The 11,329-nt window shown below is 53.6% G+C and overlaps 2 protein-coding genes across 2 annotated transcripts; both read left to right on the top strand.

Moving 5' to 3' along the window:
* Window positions 1-3,930: 3,930 nt before the first annotated feature.
* Window positions 3,931-5,561, top strand: UCRPA7_7455 (putative sh3 domain signaling protein; the record flags this gene model as incomplete). The annotated part of the gene is made up of 3 exons (XM_007919986.1): window positions 3,931-4,044; window positions 4,108-4,539; window positions 5,193-5,561. The coding sequence occupies 3 exons, from the start codon at window positions 3,931-3,933 to the stop codon at window positions 5,559-5,561; spliced, it is 915 nt and encodes a 304-aa protein (XP_007918177.1).
* Window positions 5,562-7,936: 2,375 nt separating this feature from the next.
* UCRPA7_7454 (hypothetical protein) lies at window positions 7,937-9,069 on the top strand (the record flags this gene model as incomplete). The annotated part of the gene is made up of 2 exons (XM_007919985.1): window positions 7,937-8,875; window positions 8,941-9,069. 2 exons carry the CDS (start codon window positions 7,937-7,939, stop codon window positions 9,067-9,069), a joined length of 1,068 nt encoding a protein of 355 aa, XP_007918176.1.
* Between the last annotated feature and the right edge of the window lie 2,260 nt (window positions 9,070-11,329).

The following is an 11,329-nucleotide window of genomic DNA, read 5'->3' as shown; positions in this document are numbered from 1 at the left end:
CTGGCTTTGCGGCTGGTGCTGGTGCTTCTTTGGGCGGCTCTGTGCGCGGTGCTTCTGTAGGTTGGTTCCTGGCTTGGAGGGAGCCAATGGCGGAGTTCTGTCGTCCTAGACCGTTGATGGTTCGTCGCTCTGGAAGTAGAGGAGAAGGAGCTCTCTGCACGGGCGAGGGAATAATCGCTGGCTTTGGCTCGACAGGCGGTGTCTTCGCAGGTGCTTCGGCTGGGATCTTATCATCTGATAGCTCCTGCGGTACCAACGCGGCTGGTAGCGACGGCTTCACGGGGGAGAATACCACAGGTGATAGAGTGACGCCCTCAAGCAGGTCGACTTCGAGCTCCACTGGCCCTTTCGGTTCTTGAGCCGGCAAAGGAGGTGGTGGTACCGATATGACTGCATCTTGCTTGTGTGACCGGTCATGATTGCTGGGCAATGTGTCGTTATTTGGGGCCTCGAGAACTTCCAACGGTTCTGCGGTCCGTTCAGAGGTTTCAGGGGCACTTTCTCGAACTGGTTCGACCACTGCCTGCTTTTTAGAGGATTTGGTCCCTTCGCGCTGATCTACAATGTGTAATTGCGGAGGTGGAGGGAACTCAGGCTGCTGAGCAGTCTTGGTCGCAGAGTTCCTGCGCGAGGAAGTTCTGTCGGAGGGCTTAACAGTAGCTGCAAACGCTGGCCCCTCGGTGTCCTGTCGTGGTGCAGGCTCTTGAATAGGAGGTCCAGTCCTCGGTCCTAGACCGCGGAACATAGCCGCGTCGTCCAATCTAAAGCCAATGACCTCGCGACTCTTCACGCTCTTCTTCGAGAGTCTTGCTAGCCGCGGACCTGCTGGTACCTGGGGCATTTCTTCACTGCGTCGCCTCTTCTTCCGTGGCTGCCGAACTTCATCCGCTTCGGCAAGGTCGCTGTCAAGCGCTAGCTCCACGGGTCTATCTTCCCTAGAGCGGCGCCGTCGTTGAGCAGCACGTTTCGGGTTACGGCGTGAAGTTGAAGTGTCGCCTGTGTCACTATCAAAGACAGCCACTTCTTCTTCCACCTCCCGAGTCTTCTTGGATTTTCTGGTCTTTCGAGGTTTCTCCTTGGGAGCTTCTGCCTCTACTGGCTCTCCGAAGTCAATATTGACGGTAGCAGGGCTTGCGGCCGTTGATTGCTGACGAAGTCTCTTTCGAGGTCCAACCGGTAATGATACGTCTTCTTCATCTTCATCGTCATCAAGGATTGCCTTCGGGCGGTTCTTCGGACGTTTTGACGTCTTTGATTTCTTAGGCGCGGCGCGTAGGGGAACATCGTCTTCTGATTCATCGTCGATAACTCTGCCGACTTGAACATTTCCATCTTTGTCTGTGGTGGTGTTTCTCGTAAGCGGGGCAGTCTGTTCTTCAAGTTTCCTGACCCGTGATGGTCGCAAGTTGGGTCGAGGAGGTGAAGAGGCAAAAGGATCGTCCTCTAAGCCCTGTTCGTTAACTGGAGGTCTCTTCGACGTAGTCTGGGCTTGGGGAAGTGAAGGCTGATTAGTTTCCCGCCGCGCAATTGCGACAGGCTCTGCCATCATCAGCAAGCCACGCTTCTTCCGTGGCTTGATACGAAGTTCAGTTCTGGCTTCTTCCGATTTCTGCAGAGGAACGTTCGGTTGCTTCTTGGCTGCAGAGTCATGAAGAAGACGTGTCTGTCCAGCAACCTCGACAATGGCAGGCGTGGCTTTCTTTGGTTCAGGTTGTTCTCGATCGATCACTTTAGATTTGGTTGTAATCCTCGATTGACCAACCCTGCGTGGTTCGCTATCCGAAACCTCCTGTGAAATCTCCGTCTCGATTCTTGATTTTCTCTTCTTCTGCTTCTCTGTACTGGTGTGCTCTGCGGCCCGCCTCAAAGGCCTTGCAGGTTGAGCCGGCTGTCTCACAATCTCAGTCTCGACATTGCGATGTACATCGTTATCTTCCGCTTCGTCATCCTCTACCAGGACAACCTCTTGTCGCACACGATCAGGGCGTGAACTCGCCAATTTCTGTGGGCGTTTATCCTGATGGTTCGTAGCAAAAGAGAAGTCCTCTATAACTGACGGTGGTTCGCGTTGTTTATTCCAATCATTTGGCTTAACAGGAGCTTGCTCGGTCTCCTTTCGTTTCTCTCGTGAGTTAAAATGGCGGGAAGACTTTGGTTGCTCCCGAAGGGGGACTTGCTCCTGAGAAGGCTCTCGACTCTCCACTTCGACAGATAGGCTCCTGTCGGGGAAAGCTCGAGGGCGGACAGGCGCTGAGCTCATAGGTGTAGCACTCAGAGTCAGGGTGGCACCGAACAAAGCCTGAGCATAGCCGCTCTTGCTTGGGACGTCGTCATACTTCCGTCGCTTCACAGCTCGAGGGTTCTGCTCATCAGGGGGGTTGTTTGGGCTGTGCCTCTGCTCGTACGGAGATTCAGTTGGCGCCAATGCTCGGCCATGATGTCCTGTTGGAGTTCCAATGAGTTGGTGAAGCGGGCGATGCCGCACCTGGATATGGTCAGGCTGCGGTATACGGGGAGTTGGTCGTGCCGACAGTGATGCGTTGGTACGGGCCACAGCCTTCAGTTGACGTTCCTCCTTCTCCTTCGCTCTCTTGTCGATGAGCTCGGACAGGTCTTGTTCCCTGCGGCCCACGCATTCTGCGACCTGGACCATGACGCCACCCCGTTCAAGCTGGATTTCTTCGCCTTCGGCAAAGTCGTGGTCGAGGCGCCAATGCATGTCTCCGATGAAGTTGCCCCGCTCATCGTACACCATGACACGCTTGTTGAAGGTGTGGAACTTGAGGCGGCCATCTTGCCAGCGCTTCTGCTTCCGGCGAAGATCATGCGTGAAGAGGCATACGAACTCGAGGACGGCAGCGCTGGATGGGGGACTATTTGGGCCCGCCGCCCCCGATGCTGCAATCGAAGAGGCGAACGAGGGCATTGTTACCGTATGGTGGGAGCCATATGAGGAGTTACACGGCGTTGTGTTGTGTGAATACAAAGTTGCCTCGGAGGTAGCCCTACAAAGAAAAGGAAGGTTTGGGACGACGCGTAGCATCCCCGACCTAACGCGACTGTGATTTACGCAGTCAGCTGATCAGGTGTTCTTTAACTTAGTGGGTAGGCGGGGTTGACTTTCTTGTCTCAGCAGCTCCGGTTAGCGGCCCGGAACGGTTGAACCCCTCTGTCCCCCCTGTGGCGGGGTCCTGTGGCGTGCATTTTAAGGGGAGTCTCGCCTAATAGCCACGCTGCCAGCGAGCCGTTTAGTGGTCGAAGCTCCCATCTTGGAACCTCGATCCCTGTTTCGTGCCAGATCTGTTGGCTGCCAGGCCCCAGAAACCCAGAAATCCCATTGCTTGCCTGGGCTGTGCCTCTCGAAAAGACGTTGGATCTACAGCGTCAGCCAGGATTTGCATCTACAGCGTCATCGCCAGAGTATAAATAGCTAGAGGAACATCATCCGCTCCCTCCTCTATGTGACATCCATCAGATAGGTATATGCGAAGTGTGTGTATGTGTGTCTTTTCTGCCTGCACAATTCAATCCTTTCAATTACGACTGCTGGCCACAGTGTTCCAAGTTGGCCCCTAAATCAAGCTTCTACATACATAGTAGGTAGAGTACAGCATCTTTATTTCCAGACCGCCTTTGCGATCCACTTACCCAGACTACCTGGCAACACCCTTCTGTCCTCAACAGCATCCTTCACCACAGTGAAGCTTGTCTTTTGCACATATTCACGACAGCTCTCATTGTACACTGCTGGATTGATATATTCTCCTACTGCTGCAGCCAAATTATCTTACTTCAGCTGCGTTGTGAGGAGGACGCGAGCCAGGCACTACTTCCCCTGACATCATTCTCGGAAATACGACTTTCCAACGCGGGGGAACTTGAGACCTTGGAAGAACAGCAACCACGAGAACCGCACACGCCGCCTTCACCATGCAGTCCATGCAAAGGCAGTTTGGGAAATTGATGAACAGAGGCCCTGGTGACAATGCCAAGGTTTCTGTTCTCCTCAATGACTACGAGGATGCCGACCGGCTGCTAGCACGGGTGAGCCGTCTCATTCTCTCTCCCCCTCTAGACCTAACTGTTGACTGACTTCTTCAATATTAGATTACTGAAAGCGCAAAGGCATGGAGAGATTCTTGGGTATCTATACTGTCAGCACAGCTCGAGGTTGTCACTGTCTACGAAAGCCTATACGACCCCATCGTCGGCGCATATGATGGTCATGGCGCACCGTTGACTCCTACATCCGAGCTTCAATTAACCCGCACGTTCAAGTTGAAGGAGGCCTATTCAGACCTGAAAGCCGAGCTTATCGAAGACATTGGCACCATTGACGACAGAATCATTCGACCCGCTACCGATGCCCGAGATGCGATTGCTCCTATCCGCAAGACGATCAAGAAGAGAGAAAACAAGAGGCTGGATTACGAAAAGGTTCAAGATAGGGTCGCCAAGATGCATCGGAAGCCGAATAAAACAGCCAAGGAAGATGCAGCACTGGCAAAGGCAGAAGATGAACTGGCAAATCTAACTGAGGTATGCCCGATGCTCGTAACGGCTTGAGATGCTTTCCACTGACACTTTTGCACCAGGAATTTCAAATAGCTGACGATCACCTCCGGGAGACGCTACCACCAATAATCTCAGCGTCTTTCAGTCTCATATCTCCACTGCTCACGGCCCACGTTTTGATGCAGAACCACTTTCTTGGGCTATACTATACCATATTGAACAATTATTGCAATGAGCAAGGCTTTCCATCACCGCCTCCTCCCATGGAAGACGTGATCGCCCAGTGGGCCGAGGATTTCAAACCCATACAGCGGCAAGCTGAATCTATAAGCTGCGTTGCCCGTGGCAAGGCGATTCACCAGCCTATGAAGCTGGGAGACGACGGCCAGGGCCGCAAGCCTTCTGCCTCATTTGGAGCTCCACAAGGTGCAAAAGATGGTTTCCGACGGACTTCATCAGGGCTCATCCCTAGCTCAAACGGCGCTAGTACAGGCAGACCGATGCGAATACCATCTTCCAACTCGATACCGCCGATGGGATCTGCGACATCACCAGCTGCGTCCGACTATTCTCCCCAGCCTAGTCCAAGAATACCCCCAAGCCCAGGCGTCAAGAGCCCCAACTATTCTGGTCTACTACGTCCTACAGATTTCACGACAGCAACTAATTTGGGCCAGTCGTCGGGAGCTTCGCCAAGCTCAGCCCGGATTGGTAGTAACGACTACTTCAGCTCTCGGGATCGTCCATCGACGGCGTCCACCGTTGCGTCGAGCGTGTCACAAGGTGCGACCCCGGCTTACCCTAACGGCATTGGCAAGAAGAAGCCGCCGCCGCCTCCGCCGCCGAAGCGCATACCTAGCACAAGACCGGACGAGTACGTCGTTGCACTGTACGATTTCGTGGGGCAGGGAGCTGGAGATTTGTCGTTTAGTGAAGGGGACATGATCAAGATCGTCAAGAAAACAAACACCGACCAGGACTGGTGGGTCGGCGAGCTTGCTGGCGTCAGGGGAAACTTTCCAGCGAATTACTGTAAGGCAACCTAGCCGTGGTGCGACGGGACATGCACGACAGCATGGGATTGCAAGGCAAGGCAAGGCAAGGCAAGGCACATGAAGCCCAAAGCAGCAACGAGCATAAGCCTCTGGAAGACAGCGTGTCTGCTAGCAGCCAAGCGTTGATTAGGGCTCGCGCGTAGTCGGAACGGCTTGTCTGAAAGAGCATTGGGGGAGTTATGTAGGCTGCCTTGATCGGATCGGGATCTTCCTCAGAAAGACTCGAAAGTCATGTTCACATAATGTCTGAACCATTGCGTCCGAACTCTACGTGTAACCGCCGCTCCAGAGTTCAGGTGAAAAGCCGTGGCGGTTGGCTTTTCCGAACCCAACAGCGGTCAATCAGACCAAGTCGAAGGAAGCAATGGGGGTCGGTTACCCCTCATTGTGGAATATGACTCGTTTGGTCGCCCTGGCGAATAAGTGAAGGGAATTGCAGCCCAAAGGCCAACCAACTTGAACCAAGTCTGCGGGGCCAACAAGCAAGCAGGCGGCAGGGGGATTGTCGGGTTTGGTCATGGGAGGAGAATCAAATAAAAAACGGGCATTTCTCCCGATTTCAATTCTTCTCTAATTTCCCCGGTTGCTCGCCCGACTCATATGTGTAAAAACGGCATCCCAATGCATCATCACCACTCTCGCAACGATCATCCATCAGGTCCAGGACTCCTATGATTACCTAGTCTGCACCAGTCCTACGATGGATCGTCGGCCACTCTTCGGACACGTGCTACCCGGATCCAGCGCATCATCCCTCATCAGCGCCATGCCTGCCTGCCTGCCACGGATAGTTACATTATGTGACCGTGTCAATCTTTGAGAGACCGTGCCGAGGAGTGGAACAAACTGTACATACAAAACCTGTCAGTTTGAGGGAGGGACGCGGTGGGGGCCGTTTGGGTCTCTCTTCTCATGTCCCTCCCAGACTCCATTTCGCGCTCCTTCTCTGGCCAGTAAGTAGACCAGTGGTCAAGAGCGTACGTAGTCCCCAAAAGGCCTCGAACAGACTCGTCATCTCGCGAAATTGATTCTCGTTCAAAGTTGGACTGTTTTAGCTTCGGTTGTTTGCAGATTGTTAGCAAAGAGCCCGGTTGGCTTTTTTTTCTCTGTTGCAGCCAGTGACGTTACGGCGCAAGTGCGACTGAGGGACTGAGTGGCAGCTCTCTCAAACAGCACTTACAGATAGTGGGCTGTGGACCGCCTCCAGTAGGCGAAGTCTGCCTTACGGACCTCACATTAACTTCTTGCTCCCCCCTTGCGGAATAGACTTTTCTGACTCTTCCTCAAATTCCACAATACCTGCTTCTTGATTCTGGATATATCATCACCTTCAAGCGTTTTGAGTCGAACCGAGCTGTCGCTCTGTTGGAGACGCTCTTCATTCTTAACGACAGACTTACAGCGGGGATAGCTTCGGTTGCCTCACACGGGACGAGGCTCGCTGGCGCCCCAACAGTCCGCCAACACCACGGCACAATCATATTGTCCTTTGTCACAGCACACAATGGCAAACAGAAGATACGATTCTCAGCCGCCGACCGACTCTTCACCTCCTAACACACTTCAATGCGACGCCCACGGCCGGATAATACCAACTCACGAACTGCAAGATCTCTACAATAACTGGCGCGAAGCCGAACAACAACTCAAATTTGAGAATGAGCTTCGTCTTCGGGACGGGCAAGGCAACCTCGAACCGAACGACTTATTATTGAGACCTGGTTCACCGTCTGCGGCCTCAACTTCCTGTGCAAGTGCCGTGTCGATTACCCATGGCCTTGGCAATGTCGGACTGAATGACAACGCAGTCTCAGAGAATGGTACGAGTAGGAGGACGGCGAAACGGCACGGCCCGCTGCACAAGAACACCAAGGCTAGAGCCGCTCTTGTACGCAAGCTAGGCTCTTGCCCAATCTGTAAAAGTCGGAAGGTCAAGGTGAGCCGCACTGACGGACTCGAGTTGCGTAAAGACTATGCTAATGATTCTCAAGTGTTGTCACCATGACTTGAGCTTATTCCAAGCCGCTTATGAGGCGTCGCGCAACCGGCGACAGCCTTCGATCCAACCTCGACCACCTCAGCTCACCGTCCCAACCTCATCTTACACACACGGCCCTCACCAGCCAATATCCCCCACCACTGTTCCCGGCCCCGCAAACGAGAGTGACTTGCTGCGTGGTATCGGCGGCGACATTGCGAGATTCCCTGGACCGAGTGCTGGGAGCTCAGATGACCTCGAAGATATCCTGCGCCTTTCACCAGGCGGTGGAACATCCCCCGTCCAGACTCGACCTCCACAAGCATCTCCATTTGTTCCCTATAATAGCTTGATGGGCATGCCAAGGTCGACCAATGCGGGCTTCCAAATGGGCATGGCTTCTCCGCCTCAGCCTATGTATGAAGACCGGATCGTCGCAATCGGTCGACAACGAGTGCAGACAACGGTCGGCTGGGAGTGTCAAGGTTATCGCTCGAGCTCCTCTCGGGCATCGCTATCCAGCATTGTTAGTGAGACCTGTCTAGACTGTTTCGGCACGCTCGATGAGTTGCAGTTTCATTACCAGTGGAATCACGCAAGCTTCCGCGATCCTTCCTTCCTGTACAAGTGCCTGCACTGTGACTTCATCAACAATATCCGGGAGACATGCCCGCAGTGTGCCAATACAAACGTCCAATGGGAGCTGTGGTATTACGGGTATGTTGGCGGTAGCACCCACTCATCGGTGCCGTACACGCCCATCGCTGTCGGCCAGGACAAGCCCGCATCCACACCCTACTCTGGCGAGCAGGGATTCTCTGGTGGATACAACAACAATTATACCACGGGCGGCTCCTCGTTCTATCAATCTGGCTGGTATGGCAATGGCAACGGCAATGGCAGTGGAAGCGGCAGTGCGGGCCATAATCAATACGCCTTCGACCAACACACCAAGGACGACTACGGCACAATGGCTTGCAACGATGTGGTAGTCGAAACTCTGTACATGGTGTGCCACCTCCAAGACAGACTGCCGGGTTCAAGTCCCATGTTCCAGCGCCGATTGCCCGGGCTCTCAATCACTGGTGTTGTCGTTTGCATGCTCCCCTTCCTGCTCGTCTGCATCATCTTGTACACCGCGGTCCTCCAAGGCTGTTCCACGTCGGACTGCATCGGCATCGCTTGCGGTCGGATGGCGGCGAGAGTCTTGCAGATCCTCCGCGCCCACATCTCAGCCGTCTCGATCATCTGTGTTCTTGTCGGCCTCATCGCCATGTGGCTTTACAAGCACATCATGTTTCGTATGCGCCGTAGTCGGTCACTATCGGTAAGTCCTAGCCTTCGCCTGCGCCTCGAGATTGATAACTAAAAGAGACTAACAACCACACTTAGCTTTCTGGACACTACCGCTTTGGCGACATTCTCAGACTCCGCATCGACCCTGGCAGAGACTATCATGCCAGCAGACGAGAGGCCGACGTCGAGCTCTGCCGTCAGACACAGCGCATGATGTCGATATAATTGATGATGATCATTCCCCTTGTACGGCCGGCGTTCTCAACTGTCTCTCAACTTCTCATCGACCTTAAATTTTTTTAATTTTTTTTGGATTGCGACTGGTGTTAGGGGTAGCATTCCGGGACCAGGGACCATCTTGGATGATGTGTGCATGACTTTTTCTAATACTGTTTCTATTTCCTAGCCATGATAGTAACAGCACATGGCAGATGCTCTGCTGCTATATAGCTATAGTTTAGTTTGGAGCATGATGATATTATGTGGCCTGTGAACGAGGGCGTCGTTCAAGGCAGACCAGCGGCGAAATGATCACCAGGCAGGCAGGGTACACAACAGCAGGGGATGGATGGACGGATGGATGGATTAGCCATCCACCGGGGGCCAGTCTTAATGAACTTCTTTGACGAAATTGAAGTCGAAATATTGAACAGACAAGAATGTCTCCTTTTGACGGCTTCACAGCCCAGTGATGGTGATGCCCTGTACATGCCCTTCCATTCATTCCATCTCACAAGCTCCGCCTCCGCCCAAACGGCGCGGATGCGCGCAGTGAGTGGGTGGGATGGGGGACCCCTGGCGTGTCCCGCCCGCCCTCTTCAGCAGGCCGCCGCCCCCCCGCGCTACCTACACCCAGATACACACACTCTCGAGACACTGATCTGATGGATCTCTGGGCCCGCTGGCTCCCTCCTCCACTTTGGCGCCACAGGTTTGGGGCTGGGCTGCTCAACCTCACGATCCGCCGGCGATCTAGTGTTTTCGCTAGACTGACCTCATCGGTGGTTCAGAAGCGAAATTCCTTTTTTTTTTTTTTTTTCCCTCTCTCTTTTCAGATGTCGTGCAATTGAGGGGATGGGGCATGAGATGGCTTCCTACACGAGTTGTACAAGGACGTGCGTATATTGGATTGATCTGTCATATCGTGTGTAACTACCTGGCCACCTATCTACCGACCTTTGTCTCGGATGACTCTGAGGCTCAGAGGCGCCGGTCAATTGAGTTGCGGTGGACCCCAGATTGGGGTATATGTGAGGGGAGGGCGAAACAATCACGAAGAGTCATACTTGCATGAGGCGGCTGCGATAATCAGCCGTGTGTAAGAGAGAAGAGAGAGGTGTGTGAGGGGAGGGAGGGTGATGCGAGTCTGCGAGTCTGCGCGCGAGGGGTATGAATGGCATGGTACGGTGCTGGATTGGATTGCATTGCATCGGATTGGCAGCCTGTCTGGTCCTCCTGTCTTGACGACCTTCCTCAATTGCAACGATACGGTTGACTCATCGTCTGCCGCCAGAGCAAAAGAGAGTTCGAATTGGAATGGGGGAGGACAAGAGTCTAAGACTGGCCAATCACATTAGAGCGAGGCCAAATGGCGAGTGAGATACTGCGCATGTGCCAAAAGTCACTAATAAGACGACGACGACGACGGCGATTTGAGAGAAGAGCGGAATTGGGTTGGGCTAAGACTCGATCTATCTCAGGCGTCGAGTCTAGCTACTGTAAGTCTGAATGGGCAGGATCTCGGTCCGCTCCAGCGTGCGGGCCATTCGAGCCTTGACCCTTGGAAGCGGTTGTGGTTGTAGTTTCGTGTTTGGCCATCGGCTCGATGAATGGGATGGGATCATCTCCATCTTGTGGGTGATACTGCCAGAGAGTCGCTCGCCGAAAACCCTCTGATGCAACCTGCAAGACGGGCATTTGGCAGCCAATGGGCTGTGAGACGAGGGCCCCACTGGGAAATGCGGCTACAGCGAGGGAGCCACAATTCTGTTAACAAGAGACTTCAAGGACTCTTCACTTTGGTCCCTTTTTGCCGAAGAAAGCGAAGTATCAGTCTATGTGACCGTAATAGCGGGTCGTGTACTGGCGCCAGGGTGAGGGTGACTCGACGCTATGCCTGATTAGTCTCGCCGTGAAGTTCATCAAATGCAGAGGCTGTGCCCTGTCCAAGGCTTAGTTTTAGTCTCGGTTTTGGTGCCAGCTTTGCTCGTCTGCACCACCCGCAATAGCAGCGCGCTGGTTAGAGTAGTAGGATTTTGTGAGGATATCAAGACTGGATGACTCCCGCCCGGACTCCAGCTTTGCCTCCCTCCCTTCCTCTTCTCTTTTCTCCGTTCAACTAAACGAAAAGAAAAAAACAAGAGAGAAAGAATTAGAGAGCTTTTGCGAAAAGCGAAGCCTCCGTCCCGTCACCTCAAGTGATATCTTGCTCAGGCAGCAGTTTGCGGAAGTAGACGAGAGTTTCCCCCACCATCACCTCTCGTGG

This window comes from Phaeoacremonium minimum (assembly GCF_000392275.1).
Source record: "Phaeoacremonium minimum UCRPA7 unplaced genomic scaffold PA7_03_scaffold_527, whole genome shotgun sequence".
Classification (NCBI taxonomy): domain Eukaryota; kingdom Fungi; phylum Ascomycota; class Sordariomycetes; order Togniniales; family Togniniaceae; genus Phaeoacremonium; species Phaeoacremonium minimum.
This window is presented reverse-complemented; position numbering and strand designations above follow the sequence as displayed.